The sequence below is a fragment of the Vombatus ursinus genome, unplaced genomic scaffold (assembly GCF_900497805.2).
Source record: "Vombatus ursinus unplaced genomic scaffold, bare-nosed wombat genome assembly UNPS02009824.1, whole genome shotgun sequence".
In the NCBI taxonomy this organism is placed as follows: domain Eukaryota; kingdom Metazoa; phylum Chordata; class Mammalia; order Diprotodontia; family Vombatidae; genus Vombatus; species Vombatus ursinus.
In genome coordinates this window covers 8,203,614-8,222,123 of record NW_020949602.1, presented here as the reverse complement: position 1 = coordinate 8,222,123, position 18,510 = coordinate 8,203,614, and the positions used below count along the sequence as shown (strand labels likewise).

At 45.5% G+C, this 18,510-nt stretch overlaps 1 protein-coding gene across 4 annotated transcripts in view; it reads right to left on the bottom strand.

The window, feature by feature from the left end:
- NFIA (nuclear factor I A) overlaps positions 1 to 10,306 on the bottom strand; it is a 464,681-nt gene extending 454,375 nt beyond the window's left edge. For 3 of the 4 annotated variants that reach the window (XM_027852708.1, XM_027852711.1, XM_027852709.1), the window contains exon 1: positions 4,288 to 4,400. In XM_027852708.1, the coding sequence (XP_027708509.1) occupies positions 4,288 to 4,314 (27 nt within the window). In that variant the 5' untranslated portion in view covers positions 4,315 to 4,400. Of the gene's footprint in view, positions 1 to 4,287; positions 4,401 to 10,247 lie in introns of those variants that run through there. The other variant, XM_027852710.1, reaches the window with a different exon arrangement.
- Positions 10,307 to 18,510: the final 8,204 nt, after the last annotated feature.

The following is an 18,510-nucleotide window of genomic DNA, read 5'->3' as shown; positions in this document are numbered from 1 at the left end:
CAGGTTAAAATTCATATATATGTTTGTTGGTGGGTAGAGTTAGGGTTAAAGAAAATGCTAGGCACTGTGATGAAGGAAAATTAGCCAAGCTAGTACAAAACTAGTCCTAAGTATAAATGAGTATTAATAGGATATTTATCAAATAAATCATTTCGGCCAGGGGCACCTAATTTTTTCCACTTCTGGGCAAGCTGGGCCTGTATTTCCCGTAAGTTTTGAGAAATGTTCTCTTTTCAGTAAGAAATTTTTTTAAGAGTAGAGGCAGGCAAAATATATGTGCCTGCTCTCGGTGGCAGAAAAATAGCTGGACAGAGCCCTATCTATAGTAAGAGCAGCACACGAAATCATTAAAAAACAAAACAAAACACCAAAATGTTTCTGATGCTTGAGAGACTTCAGTTCATTGCTCTTATAAAAGCCCCTTTCCTTCCCTTCTTTCTCTTTTGAAGTTAAAGTCATCAACTAAGGTACACTCAGACTCATATAAAAGTTCTACCTCCAATAGCAATATATTTAAACATCCCTAAATTCTGGACACATATTCTGAAAAAAACTCTGAACTATCTAAATCATATGCCTAATACAGTGTTTCCCACTGGCGGACTTTCTCATAGCCAGGACGTGTTGGGACCAAAGCTCGCTGCTATTCTGGAAGCAAGAACTCAGTCTGCTTTAAGCTCCAAAGTGAGCTTTCTCACACACACACACACACACACACACACACACACACACACACCCCTCCACTTTAAAGATTTCAGTCCCATTTCATTTTATAGGGCAAAGAATAACTTAGCTCCAAGCAATTCATAGCTTATGGTAAAGCTCAGTGAAAAGCATGATTAATCATAAAAACATTTTACAATATTCTGAAGTGACTTTTAAATGGGAAATGACAATATGACCTAAGTGTGTGGAGCTCCCTGGTCACTTTCCAATCATCCCTACCTGCGCATACAACCCACTTCCATATCAGCATACACTGACTGGAAAGTACTATAGACATGTTTTTACTAGTTATTAAAATTGAATTTGCCCCTTAGTTTTATATCAAAAGTACTTGGATTTTATTTCCCCTCAAAGGCCTCAAAGTGGTTTTGTTTTGCCTGGGTTCATTCACAAAATCACAAAGTTAAAAAAAAATTTTAAATCCATCTTGTCTCATGTAAGGTTTAGAAAATATACAAAAGACACAAAGGTTAAAACGTTCTCTTTACAGAAACTATCACATAGTTCAATCTTGAAAAGCTGAACAGTATCACTAACTTCAACATACGTGGTTACTGTTACTATTTTTAAGTGGCAATTTGTTTTTACAAATCATGTTTATATCATCACAAATACGATCCTAAGCTCAGCAATATTCCAATATCGTCCAGCGAAAACAAAGACTATTTTATATGTGCACAAACATACTCAGGAAGCAAAGCTAAGTGCTATTGATAAAAATAAAAAAAATAAAAAACCTTCAGTTTCCAGACCTATCATGATCGGAATCAGTCTCTATAGCATTGATCTGATGGAAACTAAGAACCATTATCGGCTGATATTTCTGGAATCAAATACCGGGGAAAGGCTCACCTATAAATCGCTCACGGACTAGCACAGTGTGGTACTGGCGATGTTTGGGCATACCATGCCCGGTTGTATTCTTCAGGCAGCCTTCGCTGGCCTGGTCAGAGTGTCCAAAAACACTGTACAAGGTACATGGACCCTGTCCTTCCAGTTCCAGTCTTTTCACAGTGTTTTCTGGACCAGGCTTTTTTTTTTTTTCTTTTTTAATCAGTGGTAAACTGTTTAGGAAGGTTTTCTTTTTAAAATGGTTCCTAAACTTTTCTAAATGCACCAGAGCCTTAAATAAAATTATTATCTAATTTTTGAAAGTGAAGGAAGTCAAATGAAACAGTTTGTAGGGAGCATTCAGCTTACATTTTCTTCATAAACACAGAAGTAAGCGATTCTCTGCCGATTTTCCAGAAGAGGCCTGCTGAATCTATTTAACTCCTTCCCCAATATGCCGCCAAGAACAAAGTTTACATAATGAGATAATAGTTCAGTAACCAAAAGAAAACCATCTTTAGATTTTCTGAATGTATTACTGGGCCTACAAAGGAAGAGAGAGGCCCTAAATAATAACTACGAAGTAGGTTTTTTCCTAATGCCACTCCAAAGGGGCCGATGGACCGAGCTCAGAACCTATGTATCCAGGGTGCTATCTGACTCAATTTGTACCTGTGGCTCAAACTCTGGCCAGACCCAGACTTTAGAATCTGAGCCTTGTCATTTCAGCCCCAGGGGCTCATTCAAAGTCTCCTTCACTTGAATCACATCCTTAACTCCAGTGCAACGGTGAGCCCAGCCAAAGTGCTGGGAAAGTTTCCTCGGAGTAACTAAAATCCCAGAAGTTTGCAGAAAAACTTTTTACAAAGATCAAAAAGGATGACTCCCCAATATTACTGCAATACTTTAATACCAAAAGTACAATATCAACCCGGCTATGCACTGGAGTCTTCTGAGATTAAATAGGTATTATTATTATTATTACTGTGAGATATAGGAATGATAAAGTTGGCATACAGAAAATGAATCCCCAGGACTACAAGGAAAAAAGAAAATGCTCAGTTTCTGGTCCTCCATGAGGTAGTTCTAGTTAAACCGTTATTTCCAGCTAATTGAAGGCATGTAGTTTAATGTCTGAACTGTTGGGGGGGGGGATTTAGAAAGGAGATCTGAATAAGCACTATTTGAATAAAACACCTGGGGCGAGTCAATGTCCAGAAAAGAGACAGTTAAGCCGCAAGAGGACTCGCCCCCTTTTTTAAAAAATAATTTTAAAAATACTTTGACTTCGTGCCTTTGAGTTTAGGAAAATAAATAATACATCCTCTCCATGAGCCAAGCTGAAGCCGGGAATAAGCCATAGTTTGAAGGGAGTAGAGGGGAGCATGGGGAAGGGGGAGGGGTTGAGAGAGGGGGGGGAAGAGAAGGGGGAGGGGGTGAACAGAGAGTTGGGCAGAAAGAAAAAGTTGCCCGAAGTCCAGAGCAGGCAGTGAAGGTAGAGAGGCGCGGCCGCCACGGCCGCCCCAGCTCAGAGGAGAGAGAGTCTGTCAGGAGAAGAGAAGAGAGGGAGTGAGTCTGAGGCTGGACGCTCCAGGGAGGGCGGCCGGCCGGCAACCCCACAGTCCCACTCCGCGAACAGACAACCGGCTCTTCCTGAGCAACCGGACTGAAATGAACAATCCAAAAGAAACTGACCAAACTCCAGCAGGCAAAACGCAACTTTTTTTAGTGTTGCGTTTTCTCAGCGCACACGCACCGAAAGTTTCATTAAAAAAAAAAAAAAAAATTCTTAAACAGAAAAATAAAAAAGGTAGAGAAGGCGAGGGGACCCAAAGGAGATGAGCACCCCACCTCCCAGCAAGTGACAGGGCCCGCGCGAGTCCACGAAACCTGTTTTCGCGGAGAAGAAGGGTGGACGTCCCCGTAATCCCAGTCTGGGGAGAACGAGCGATCTGGGGACAGCGACAGGAAGGGACCCCTCGCCTCCTGGAAACTCCTCTCCCCTCCTGGCCGCCGCGGGACCAAGATCCCCCAAAAGCAAAGCCAAAAAAGTAGAGTTGGAGGGCTGGGGAGGGAGGATGGGGGTTTGGAGAAGGAAAGGGGGAGCTATTCTTCTCGGAGGCAAAATCCCCCAAATTGCCTACACGCTTCGGGGCGTTGCGATTGCACTGTTTTTCAAAACCCCTTCCGTCCCAGGGGAGAAAGAGGACACCACTTTCCCTGGGTCCTCAGCCCGCATCCCCTGGCCCGAGGATCCGAGTCTGCTCCTAATCCCAAGACCTCCCCGTCCTGATTTCAGCGGGCTAGGAGTGACAGGGGCCCGGACCCGGCTCAACACGTGCGGATCGCCAGAATGCACAGCCCTCTTCTGCACTGGACTCCCCCCCCCCCCATATTAATTAAACCATTAATAAGTGGGCGCCATTAGCCATGTGCCGGTACCCGCACAAATGGCCGTGGAAGGCGAATGCAACCGAATGGAAACAAAGTTACTTTCTTAAAGCTGTATTTCTCCCACACGCAGGGAGAGCGAGCGAGAGGGAGACACGCACAGAGCCAGGCACACCCGGAGGGAGGGAGGAGGGAGGGAGGCAGGCACATGCACAGAGCAGGCAGAACCAGCCCGATTGTCCACCGCCGCCCCCCACCCCCTCCCGCGCCCGCCCCCTCCCCCCGCGCGCCCAACCTCTCCCCCACCCTCCACCCCCCGGCATCCAAACATCTGCTTACCTGGGTGAGACAGAGCGGAGAATACATAACTGCTGTGGGGGCTTGTGTGTGTGTGTGTGTGTGTGTGTGTGTATGTGTGTGTGCGTGTGTGTGCTTGTGTGTGTGAGTGTGTGTGTATGTGTGTGTGTGGTTTGAAGGTGTGCGTGTGTGTGTGAAAAAAGAGAAAAGAGAGGGAGAGAGAGAAAGAGAGGAGGAGGAGGAGGAGGGGAGGAGGAGGAGGAGGAGGAGGAGGAGGAAGGGGGGAGGGAGAGGAGAAAAAAAAAATCAAGCCCGCTTCTTGCTTTCACATTTCCAACTCTGCTCAAACTGCAGCTAGCGCTCGCTCACTGCCGCTCCATGGGCTGAACTTTCACCCCGCCTAGAGTTTCCCTACACTGCGCTAGGCAGGGCTACTGTACCCAGGCGTTAAAGGCATAGTGCACACTTCCCCCCCACCCCCACCCCCTCGGCTTTTTTTTTTTTTTCTTTCCCGCGTCAGCCCACAGGCTCCTCCAGTCCCCGGGAGCCAGCCAGAGCTGTTGGTCTCCTCCTCCTCCTCCTCCTCCTCCTCCTCCTCCTCCTCCTCCTCCTCCTCCTCCTCCTCCTCCTCCTCCACCACCAACACCAACACCACCACCACCAGCACCTCCTCCTCCTCCACCACCACCTCTTCCTCCACCACCACCAGCACCTCCACCACCAGCACCTCCTCCCCCTCCCCCTCCCCCTCCTCCTTCTCCGCTGCCGCCGCCGCTGCTCTGCGCCTCCCAGCCACAGCCACCACCGCCACCCGCCGCCGCCACCGCCACCGCCGCTACCGCCGCCGCTGCCGCCGCCGCCGCCGCCCCAGCAGAGCGGAGCAGAGCCAGAGCTGAGCCTAGCAGCTCGCTGGCTGCTGCCGATGGGGGGTGGGGAGAAGAGGGAAGGGGGGAGGGCTGGGGAGGGGACGGGAGGGGAGGGGGGGCGGCTGCAGTGCAGATCGACTAGCCCTCCCTCCCTCTCCTCTTCCTCTCCCTCCTCCTCCTCTTTCTTCTCTTTTCTTCTCCTTCTCCTTCTCCTTCTTCTTCTCCTTCTCCTCCTCCTCCTCCTCCTCCTCCTCCTCTTCCTCTCTCTGTCACTGTATGTATCTGTACATTTGTATATTACAAGGGAACGCAGTGTGCACACACACACACACACACACACACACACACACACATACCGTTGCTTCTCCCCGGGCACCGAGAGCGGCCACAAGAGGTGCTTAAGCAAACTAAACTAGTTTTCAACATCCCCAGTCACCCGGTCAGCCGCAGAGCTTTAAGGAACACGCGGGAGCAACTTTCTCCGCTTCACGAACACCACAGGACGACTTGCGTGTGTATCCGCGCATTGTGTGCATTCCAGTATTCCATACTAGCAAATATACGTGTGTATTATACACATACACACACACACACACATTAACAGTGTCTTGTCTACTGTCCTCCCTCCAACTACAACTGAAAGCTTTGGGGGAAATCTCCTGGGATCCGACCCTCGCTGGGGGCAGTGATTGATCGTGCTAGTTAATTATGCACTGGGACCCTGAAAACTTTCCACAGGCTCCTGCCCTACTTATCTCTTTCCTCAGCTGGGGAAGGTGACTATTTCAGAAGAACCCTTCATCTCAAGGCCAAAGTGAGAGGGTAGGAAAAGGGAGGGGAGGGAGGAAGGGGGTGGCGCTGAAGAAAAGTAGTATAGGATTAATAAATGTCCTGGTCCTGTGAAACTGGTGGGCTTGAGCCCAGAGGAGACACCCAAAAAGTTCTACCAAGCTCAGAAACAACTACGTATATTTTTTTACCCACCTGGTACATTTTTAAAGGAAGGGGAGTGAAAGTACAGGATGGAAGGAGGGGCTGTCTTAATAGAGGATGCTAGTATGGCCCCTAAAGTGTGTTTAGAGATAGTCATTTAAAATTCAAAAGTGATATTTCTTGAAAATGAATTTTCCTATAACTCTGATCTAATTCCAGGGATGTCTTACCCAGTTTTTCTTCCTTCCCTACCCCCCCCCCCATACTTATAACAGCTAGGAGTTTCCTGCTATGATTTTAGATCATGAAGGTATTGTTCTGGCAGGGAGAAAAGTTGTTTTTTGTTTGTTTTTTTTAGTTTGGAAAGGTGCCAATAAGCTAGTTTTCCTAGTTGATTTTTTTTAAAAAAATCTCTCCAGCCTCGAACATTAGCATATCCCCTGGATAAAAAAAGGGGAATCTCTTTCCTCCTCCTTCCCATCTCTTTTCCTTTCTTCCAAATCTGCAACCATGTACTCAAAACATTAATAAGCTCACTCCAAGGGAAAAGGAAGAAAGGATCATGCTGGAAGGCTCTGGCACAGGACAGCCTTCAAACTGGACAAAGCTCCAAGGTGCCTGAAAGTAGCTTAAGATGCTGTTAAAAAAAAAAAAAGTCCAGGGGGCAACCCACTTGAGTACACACAATGCTGTGGTTCAAGCCCCCTCTCATTGTGATCTAAAAAGAAGCGATGTGCTACTGGAAAAGATAAGGCATACATACGAAGTCTTCTAAAATATTCAGCATCTGTCTAAAGTTATTTCCAGGGCTTACTCTTCAGTTAGTTTATGGTTCCCCAAAATGCTAGTGAGTCCATCTCTATCCTGCCTTCCTCCCCAGAAACCTTGAGAAAAGCCAGGATTATTAGGGGGAGGGGAGACACCGGTAATGACTTCAAGGAATCCGATTTCATCAGTCAATGGCAAAGTCTTAGCCATTGGTCCTAACCCAGACAAACGGGGAGGGGGAGAGACTCAGAGACAGAGAGAGCCATCTCTATTGGGACTGGGGACTTCAGTGAACTCCAAGATTCCTCGTTCCTCGATACGAGTTTCTGGCTGACAGTCCTGACATGTAACTGAGGCATAGCGAGAAGTTACTGTTGTGAGAGAGAGAGAGAGAGAGACACTGGGAAGCCCTCTTCTAAATGCCGATTACAATCTTGCTTTTCATATTGTGGAAGATAACATTTCACATCTGCTTCTGTCCCTTTTGGCTTCTAATCTGCAAAGATTTATACAGTAGGACACTGGTGGGAAGGGAAAGGAATAAAGGGAAACCGCTGGCACCCTGCCCTGGCTTTTATAAAAATAAAAGGAGAAAGAGAAGAAAAGTTAATGCTGATATTTTCTGCTTTCAAAACTGCGTTTGTTGCAGCGGGCAGGCAGACCCGCAATTTCCAGCTTTCTGCGGTTAGCAGTATTATCATAAGGAACTTTTGGCGCCCTTAGTAAGACTTTTGGATATGGGACGGTTGTTTGCGCCCTCTAGGCAAGGGTTGAATCCCAAGCCCTTCCACATCCGCTCTTTCCTTCTATCTCCCTCGCTCACTCTCTGCCTCCCCGGGGCTTGCCTCCCTCCTTTTTCCCCTCCCTCCAGAAAAAAACGTCGAGCTCCAAGCCGGGAGGGGACGCCTGCCTCCGGGAGAACAGAATTCCGACAAATAGTTACAGTTGCAGAATGCCTTCTCCTGCCTGGTAACTTTCTCTCCTACCAGCCCAGAGTCAAACGTTCACAAAGAAACAATTAGATGTTAGATACAGGCTATTGCCAACTCTCCCCTCTGCCCAAGTTGCAAAGTTAAAGCAGTCAGACTGTGTATTTTTTAAAGGGTATATTTTGAAGGGGTGGAAGGAGGGCGCAGGAAGAGGGGGAGCGGAGAGAGGAGGGAGGAAGCTTGACCGTAGACAACATAGGTGAAGTCCTACCTAGGCTGAGTACGGTACAATTACATAAGTAATTCATTGTTAGGAAGGATAACTTCCCCAACCCGCCCCCCCCCCAATACCCATTGGAAACAACCACTTCGATCATTTATTTTGCAAGTACTAGGAAGCTGCCTTGAAATGGGATTGTCTGTGAGCGAAGGAGGCTCCTGCCATGATCTCTGCTATCCATATTCTTGCTGGCAGGCTGCCCGGCGTTGCATTTGCTATGTTTTATTTGCAGAAACGCTACCTTGCCAGCCTGAGTGAAATCCTCTTAGATATATAAATTACGTCAATAAGGTTTCACTTATGCGTCCATCTCAAATACCTTTCATTTCAAAGGTACTTAATGGACAGATCTTATTAATATGGTTTAGGCTTTAATACCCGAAGCACTGAAGTTCAAAGTGGAATAAAGGTGACCACCATTACAACACCAACCAGAAAACAAACCTACTTATGAAGCTACACTTACGTTCACGCCCCCCCCCCCCCCCGCTTCCCCACTGAGCCATAGGCTGGTTGGTGGTCTATGTGCCAGACGCATTTGAATACCTGCACGTAAAAATCCGTGATGCTAAAGTGGGCAACAGCCTGGGCTGACTGTCAAACCTGATTTCCAAACTGAAAAGCCTATGCACTCTATTGCTTAGCTAGGAATTTAACTCAAAGAGGGGAAAGAGCTCATATGATTTTCCTTTCACTTCCCAACAGGAAGAGGTTTCTACACAGATCACAGGGAGGGTGGGGGTGGGGAGAAAAGGAGAGAGAGAGAGAGAATTTAGTCAAAGGCTGCCAGTTACGGACTCTCATACAAGCTGTTGCAGTTGGTTTCTGCTGGACTGGTGTCAGGCACTTGTCGCAGGGCTGGACTCCGGCAGCCAGCGAGCCATTCACAGTCAACTTCCACACTCGTCCCCTTCACAAGGGAGTTGGTAGCAGCTCGGGGAGAGATATGGCAAAAGGTTCTTTTCCCTTGCTTCTTTTATTTACAATTGACCATAGAGGGAAACATTAGAGTTAAGATCGAGGGGCGGGGTGGAGGGGAAGCCTGGTCCTGGCCCTCTCTTCCCCTCTTCCTCCCAAAGCGACTAAACAGCTGTCATTCCACCTGGGAAACAGCCGAGGCCAACAACCTCGCTCCCCCTCCCTTAGGCCCCTTGCTTACAATTTGGCAACTCAGGGGTGAGCAAAGCAAGAGTTTCAGAGACAGTTAAGACGACAGACTTTCAACCAAAGAACTTTCCGAGCCAGCGCCTGAAGCCCAAGGGTGCGTGGGCCACCGCAGCATACAAGGCTAGCCGATTGTAACTGACTGGGACTCAATCAGCTCTGCAGCCCAGACACCTCCCCTAGCAGGGCCAGGATACTTCTGTTTTAAGGGTTTGATCACCTCACCTCGAGAACCGCTCAAATAATTTCCTAGGTTCTGTTTTAAGGGGGAGTGGGGGAGGGGCAAAGAACAACCTTATAAAGTTCCAGATTTCACTGGCAAAGTTTTTCCGGTGTCTTTCAGCGTGCAACAAAGAAGGCACAAAACTCATGCAAAACTGCGGCTAATCAGTATTTTCACTTAAACCACCACAACACTCCCTTATTGTACTAGTTAAAGCCGGAAGACTTCTGTAGCTTTGACAGGCGCTAGTAAACCATCCCCTGTCGAGCGCAGAGAACTTTGGACGTCCTCTGCCCAACCCCCTTGGCAATTTCGAACCATACTACACCCAAGCTTTCTCCTGATTGGACAAAGACCTTGTCAATCGCCCGTGTTGGTAACATTGATTAGAGGATCGAATAGTCAATTATTCCTCGGTCCAGACATTGCTTTTCGGGTTAGGTTGACTGCTGAGGTTAGATGTCTTTTTACAGAGCCGAGCACGTAGGGATTCCCCCCCCCCCTTTTGGAACCGAGCAAGCGCTAGTAGGGGGAAAAAAAATCTGTCAACCTCAGCGGTTTTCTCAAATCCCTAGGAAAAAAAAAAAGGAAACCCAGTCTTTTTGGTGCATATATCCATACCCACCCACACTGCTATCTCTTGCAAAAGAAAAAAAAACGCAAAAACAAGCAAACCCCATAAAGCACATCACAGTAGACATTCCAAGCAAGCACTTAACGCAAATGCACCCGAAATCATTTAAAGTCTTAACCATTAAGCATAAGCCAGTCTACCAACATCTTTGTTTATAAAGCATGTATCATATAAACGCAAAATAGAAAGTTGACGCATCACGTACCATTGCAATGTAAAAAGAGTACGTGAGAAACTTTAAAGGGTTCAGACGAACTGCTTCATTGTTGCCACCTTTTTTTTTGCATTTTAAAAATATCTAAATAAACTTGGAACCGTTGAAAACCCGGAAGAGATTTTTTTTAAGCTCTTGGCCAATTGCAGGCTTCTTGGAGATTTTTTTTTACTCCAAATCAGAAGGATTTTGCAATTGCAATGCGCGCTCTCCCTCTCTCAGTCTCTCTCAATGTCTCTCTCTCTTTCTCTCTCTCTTTCTCTCTGTGTGTCTCTCTGTCTCCTCTTTTTGAAAGCGATCCAACCCGGGCTGGCTGGTTCTCAGATTCTCTCTGGCTTTGCCTTGTGGGCTTTGGATTGTGTTAGACTTTGCAGAAGTTGCAATCGATTCGGCAGTCTCTCTCCCCCTACCCGCCCCCCCTTGTTTATTTCCGCAATCGCTGCAATTTGCATAGTAACCACGCACGAGGCGGCGGCTGCACGCCGAGGGGAAGAGGCCTTCCCCCCTCCCCATCTTCCAGTCTCCTCCCTCCTCCGCGCGTAGCCAATCGGAGGCCCGGGACTTTGCGCGAGCTCCAGGATTCAGCGCGAGCTCCGGCCGGCCGAGACAACGTTCCAAAGAGAAGACCCTGGCTTAGTAGGCCCAGCTCCCGGGGATCCGCGGAGGCGGGGAGTGTTCTGTGCGCAGGAGGAGTTCCCTCGCAGGCGGACATTGCAGTACAGAGCTCAGAGAGGGTGGATGAGGGAGGGCAGGAGTCCGCAGTGATGTGTGGGGTTTGCATGCTTTCATCGAGCCCGTCCACCTGCTTTCTCGGCTTCTTTCCCCCAAAGCCTCCTGTGAGTTATGAAGCTGGCTCTTGATGGTTGATGAAAGATTTAACCTTTATTTACACTGGGAGAGACCGAAAGCTAAGGATCCTTTTCGGTGCATTAAATCAAATGAGTGCAAAAATATCACAGGAAACTCGCAGTGAATTCAGGATTCTCTAGGTTTGCACCAGCGTTACTGCATTCTCTGCAGATGACTGAGTCTATAATTAGGAAGTCTAATTCACAGAGAACCCTGCCTTCTTCAGGCTGGTAAGAACCTATGATACTGAGACTGAATCATTTGCAGATTCTCATGCGTTTGATTTGCTTTTGTCCATTCTCTTCTCCTGTCCCTCAAATACACCTTTAACCAGAAATGACCATGAGAAGGAGCATTTTTAAATACACTGACTTTGAGGATGTTGTTACAACGTTAACAAAATCTTTCATCTCACTAATTTCAAAACCAAACTAACATAGTGTTGCAAGCAGGGGGACTTTAATTAAAACATATCCACTAATAGGACTATGTGGGCTGTTTGGTTTGTTTCTGGTTTAAGAGCTGAAAGCATTTTGCAAAATCACTCTTAAGGCTCAGATCTGCTTTTGACCTCAAGCTAGTTTAAAAAAAAAAGTCACCTGGAAGTAGGCCTAGAAGAAGAAGGAGGGCCTCAGAAGGAGGGGACTCCTGCAGTTGTCTAGTGCCTAACCTTCCTTGGAGAAGGCTGCCCAATTAATGAGTGCCAAGGGCCTTGTACTATTAAACAGAATGGAATTCAGGCAAGACAGAAGAGTGGAAGGGGAGGGAGAAGTTTCTAAGCATTCAGTTTCCAAGTCACATCTTGGCCAGGAATCAGCTGTTTTATAGTCTTTTCACTACCTCTTACATCACTAGGAGATGGTATGGCACATCCTGGTTACAGAGAATTCAAGGTTTCATGATTCCACCGCCCCCCTCACAGGCTTAGGTGCTGGCTTGCTCTCACAATCCTTTGGTTCATCACTGGGTGCCCAGGTGTGGAGCTGACCCAGGAGTCAACTAGTTCACTCCCCTCATTTTCCAAACTGGGAAACTGAGGCCCAGAGAAGAAAGGAACTCTACCGTATCATAGACTTAGAATTGTAAAGAGCTTAGATCATCTAGTCCAACCCTTTATTTTCTATTTGAGGAAGCCAGAATCCTAAGAAGGGAATAACTTGCCCAAGGTATGTGGCAGTTGAGTAAGGAGTTGAACCCAGAGGTAGTGAGGATAGAAAGGCCTGGCATGCTATGGTCCAAGGGGTCACAAAGAGTCAGACACAACTGAACAACAATAAAACCTCCCTTTCCAAATCCATCAGTCTTTCACTAGACCCTGCCCAACCCCCCACCCCACCCCTGCTAGGTCTTGGAGACTATCCCCTTTCCTCACTTGACTTGCAGTCTCTTCTCCCACCCCAGAAATGTGCCTGTCCTGACAGTAGGTCTGGATTAAGTCATAGTCAAGGAATAAAGAGTTTATAAGTTCAGCACTGCAGAAAAATTGCTGCATGACCTTGAATGGGATAGAGGAACCAGCATCTTCCTTATCTTCCCTTTCTATAGATCTTGCCTTTACTTATATGTACACATATTGAACCCGCATTAAAATGGAAGCACCTTGTTGTCTGAGACTTTTTCATCCCACTTATAATAGGTTTGTTGATTGATTGGCTGCTAACTAAAGGACCATGGACAGGTCACTTAACCCAGTGATCTCCAGAGATGTCTAACTCTCCTGCTGCAATGCTGCAGAGAGTGAAGCCTGAACTAGATTAATATGTAAGAAAGATGTAACAAAATAAAAATACAATAAAACATAATGTTACAAGTCAGCATGCAACCTGCAGCGTGTACAGTTTCATGACCCCCATTTCTATTTGCATTTGATACCACAAAACTAGCTCCTCTGATTAGATTTTTAAGGTCGTTGAGAGCTGAAGCCACTTTTGCTTTTCTTTGTATCCCTTCACTTAGCACCGTGCCTGACACATAGTAGGTACCTAATAAATGTTAATCAACTGACTTAACCTCTCTAAAGCTGTCTCATCTTCAAAATGGGGATAATAATAGCTCCTGCCTCACAGGGTTGTGGTGAAAACAAACAAAAAAAATGATATATTTAATACACTTGCTATAAAATTTGAATGACTTAGTTTGACCCCAAGGAGGAGAGAAAAGGTACCTGTGCAGAAGACTAAGGGTTGGAAAATTTCTGACTTGGTTTATCTCTTGGTTAGTTTTACTGTACTATCTCTCTCTGTCTCTGTCTCTCTCTGTCTCTGTCTGTCTCTCTCTGTCTCTGTCTCTTTCTCTGTCTCTGTCTCTCTGTCTCTGTCTCTGTCTCTCTGTCTCTGTCTCTCTCTCTCTCTCTCTCTCTCTCTCTCTCTCTTTCTCTCTCGATACTGATCACATGAGAAGGATCCCTGGAAGGAGCAGCTAGATCACTCCCCTCCTAGGAAATGTAGGCAATATCAAAACAAGATATCAATAAAAATCTATTTTTAAAAAATCCTGGATTCAAGTCCTGTTGCTGCCACTTATGAAACACATGATCCTGGGTAATCTTTTATACCATCTAGACCAGAGTTTGCTCATCTGTAAAATGGAGATAATAATAAAGTTGCTCATATCATCTCATTCCAAGGGCAGAATAATATGCTATATTGGGAAATGAAGGTAGATGTAAAAACAATTCAATAAAAATATATTTGTAAAAATAAATTAGTTTATTCTTTATTTTTCCTTGTGATTGAATTTTATCATACTGGCCATTTAGGTCCCTTGTCTCCGTTTTCCTATGCCTTTTGATGATTAAGAATATTTGCTATATAAAATGGCAATAAATGGAATTTTTAAAACACAGTTTAATAGATAGCCTCTGACACTTTTCTATCTGACCCTGTTGTATCATCAACCTCTCCAAGCCTCAGTTTCCTCGTTTGTACAATGATGATAAACCAATCAAAGCTCCAACTTTCTGTCAGAGGGAACTTTATGAATCTTGTAGAGATGGGATCGCTGACTTCACAATGGTACTAACACAGATTGGGATGGGGTGGGGGTGGAGTGAGACCTGAGAAATGACATAAACATGAGTGAGGCCTGCAGAATATTCACTGATATCTAGAAGAGGATGCAGAAAATGATCCTGAGATACAGTTTTTCTGTATACCCTAGTTTTCCAGCTTTACAATGGGGAATGTGTTTGATGGAGGCATGCCCTCACCACTGGAAACCAATGAACCATTAGGAGAATGGATCGCATAGCACTAGCTACTTTTTAGAACCCTTCATGTCTATAAAGTCCTTGCATTTGTGCAGACTATTTCTGGGGCCTGGAATATCGTGGAAATGGCTCTGGCTCTGCAGTTAGATGATGTGGGTTCATATCTTACCTCTGATACTAACTACCTGCATGATGTTGGGCAAGTTCACCTCCCTTGGCCTCGGGTAGTTATCCTCTGTAGAATGAGGAGTCACATGACTAAGGTCCCTTCTATGAGCCAATGATCAGGCAGCTAGGTGGTACACTAGATGGAGGCACTAGGCCTAGAGTCGTGAAGACCTGAGTTCAAATCAGGCTTCAGATAATTCAGATACTCTCCGTCTCCCTCTCCCTCTCTCTCTCAAAGACCAAACCCTAAACCCAATTCACTCTGGAGCTCGTAGATTGGATAACAATAGGTCTCTGCCCAAGGACCACTTCATTGTTATTTTCTGGGCCCTCCTTGCTCAGTGAATATAAAAAGTAACTGTTTCTCTTTTGACCAGCAACCACGAGGGGCTTCCCCTCCTACTTAGATTTTTTTTTTAAATTAGATTAAAGGATCCATCCCTTGACTCATTTCTTAAAGAGGTCTATTCACTGAATGGGCATTACCTCACCCAAAGTGAGAACCTGAAAAGACCTTAGCTTAAAAGGGAAAGGGTCTCCCATTGCATCCTGGGCCATCTCCAGTGGTCCTGATGAATATCTAGCCACTGGACTCAGATGACTCTGGAGGAGAAAGTGAGGCTAGTGACCTTACACAGCCCTCCCTCACTCAAATCAAAGTCAATTGCATGTCATGTCATCATCTCCCTGATGTCATGGTCCTTGTCCAGAATAAAGGACAAACACAACTTAACCAGCTGTGTAACCCAGAACAAGTCACCTCTGCCTGCCTCAGTTTCCTCAACTGTAAAATGGAGATAATATTAGCACCCACCTCCCAGGGTGGTTATGAGGGTCAAATGAGATAATATTTATAAAGCTCTTAGCATAATGCCTGTCACATAGTAGGCATTTAATAAATGCTTATTTCTTCTCTATGATCTCTGCCTGTTGAATTCCTTCTCTTCCTTGAAGGCTGACCCAGCTCTGGTTCCATACCTGATTTCTAAGCCAAATGTGATTGTTCCCTCCTCAAATGCTTCTCTACTGTGCTTTATCTGGCTCTCTCCTCTGTCCCAATCACATCCTATCTTGAATCATCTTTGAATCATGCAAATTTATGTACTTATCATTTTTTCTACACACACACACACCAGTAAATCGTAAAGCCCTTAAGGGCAGGAACTGCATTGTTTTTTAACTTATTATCCCCAACTTTTTCTCCCCTCCCCAAGAATACAGAATTCCTGATGAGGAAAATTCCTCTACCAAAGCAGATTGGTCTACAGTTTATAGCCTTGATGAGTTGCCTGGAACCCTGCTAGGTTCCGATTTGTGAGGGTCACAGAGATAGAACTGGAACCCAGATCTTCCTGACCCCAAGGTCAAGGAGTCACAAAGCTATACCGCAGCTCATTTTTCTTCTTATTACTGCCATTTATTATCATTGATCAGAGCCAATAGGAACACCAGGCTCTGGATTCTGGGTCCCATTCTTTTTTCCTCACAAGCTCCCCCTCATGGGATCTCTGATCTAAGAAATAGCTCTGTTGGTCTCTCATGACATCATCTTCCAGTCTTTGCTGATGAGCTAGCTGAGTTCATCCTCAGTGATGAGTTAAAGCTCTGCCTTATTAAGTCACTGCAGGAGGAGGTAAAAGGGAGATGGACAAAGCCTGCATCAGGATTGGCAGTGTGGGTGAATCAGTTTAATCACGAATTCATGTTTAGATCTGGTCCCAGTCCTGGCCAGGTTTCCTACACACTGATGGGGAGAGAAGAGGAGGACCAGGGAGGGAGACACATTTCTCCCTGGTTTCCATTGCTAAAGTGAGAGATAGAAAAAGATGGAGATAAAGGAAAACAAAGAAAGAAAAAGGAAAAAGAGATCAAGTCACACTTCTAAAAATTATAGATGTATATATATGCATATGTATACATATACACATTATATAACATGTTTGTATATATGTATGTATCTATACACATACAAATATATGTATAAAATTTCTCCCAAAGCTTGAAGAGATCACCCCTTCATTTTACAAATGAGAAAATAGATCAATCAACAAGCAATAATCAACAGCAGGACACAGAAACATATGTATAGAATAGACATAAAATTTCTCTATAGAAATATACACAAAGTAATTCCATACAAGGCAGTTTGGGAGAGAAGCACTTGTTGGGGGAGGGGGAGGACCAGGGAAAGCTTTATTCGGGAGATGGGGCTTCAGCTATGCATTAAGGGAAGAGAAGGACTTCACAAAGCAAAGGTAAGAAGGCATGGGCCTGGATGGGGGTGTCAGGGAACCAAGGCCCAAATTGGGGGAGAGAGATGTGCCAAGCCAGTCAAAGGCCAAGCTGAGACTAGAATCAACATCCGATTTCTTCCTTGTTGCTCTTTCTACCAGATTACTAGTCTTCCCACATAAGTGATACTGTCTTTAGAGCTTGGAAAAAGGGAGAATGGAAATGGAGTTATCTGACAGACAGAATAGCTATGAAATTAAGTCAGGTACTGCATGGGGGCTGTAAAATCTGCACAGATCCTAAAAGGAGCCCTGCCTGGGAAACACACACGACATCAACAACTGTGGACCAGCCAACCCAACACAACGGTTTCCAAGGGTCCTTCCGGGTAGTCTGTGATCTTGTCTAGAATGGAAGGGTAGGAAGCTGTGATGTCTGGGTGAGGTGTTCAGCCAGCACTGGGAGAAAGAAGTTGAAGGAAAAGGAGGAGGCTGTTTTTTTAGGAGAAACTCCACTCCTGGAAACTCCTGAAGCATAGCTCTGGAGCAGGGGGCAGTGTTACCAGGCTGCCACCTCAGCCCCTGAGGACAGTTTGCTTGGATAAACAACCAACCAAGTTGGCTAACACTGTCTCTTGGGTCCGGACCAAAGAGTGGGAGGGGAGGCCCTCCTTCTCCATAGACCTGGAGAGGAGGAAAGGAAAGAGAGCAGGGAGCTGAAGGAGATATCTCTGGCACTTTGTTTTCATGCCCTCTCTGTATTTTCCTCACTCATTACCACTCTCCTTGACCCACCCACCTTCCCTTTGTTAATGCAGCAAAGAGTGGAATAGATCAAAAGGCTCTGTCTCCAGAAGATGATTTTTTCTTCTTGTTTTATTTTTTGTCTATATTGTGGCAAGAAGGAGCACACGGCTGAGTCAGTCCATGGGATTTGTTGACCTGCTGAAGTGGTTGAATATCTGGAGCAAGCAATGGAGGTGCAAGTTAGCTCTCATTGTTTCTCCAATCTTTGACAGTGTAAACAAGTACTACACTAGGGGGGATCGAGGTGAGTGCAGGAAGCATGAGCCCCCAATCAGGTCCATGCTCAGCCAATACCTGACTCTGGAATCCTGAGCTACTCTGGACTTTCCCTTCCTGTAAAATGAGCAAGTTGGAAGGGAGGTGGATTCAATTCAACATCTTAGAAACTGCTCTACTAATTGGAGCAGGCCTCAAACTGAATGAGCAGGCTCCCTCGTGAGGCTCTGAGTTTCCCATCAGTGAAAGTGTTTAATAGAGAAAGAAAAGCCTATGGTAGAATTGGGCTAGAAGTCAGGATATCAGGGTTGATATTTCCAGCTTCCTCTTTTTTTTTTTTTTTTGGTTCTGTTCTTTTTGTTCTAACAGTAGAATCTGAGTAGAAGAGCATTCTTTGTGTACTTCTAAAAATGATGAATGGTCCCTAAAAGACTTTTTTTTTAATGGACCTAGAAAAAAAGAAAGCAATTGTTTTCTATCTTGGACCATATGAGTACAGAGATGGGTTGTTGGGGAATTTATTGCTGGAATACTCAGCATTTTATCAGGCATGAATGATGCCTTGAGACATCAAATACTCAATTCTCCCACCTTCAACTGTTCCCTGAAAAGGTGGTGAGGGAGGAGAGACCAAAGCCCTTTCCAGAGATTCTAGGAACTGGACATAAATTGGGGGTCTTAGTCATTCAGTCATTGTGTGTACTAAAGAATGAAATCTGAAATTAAAGAGAGATCTGGAAAGAATCAAAATATCTCATGGTGGCTAGGGTGTTAG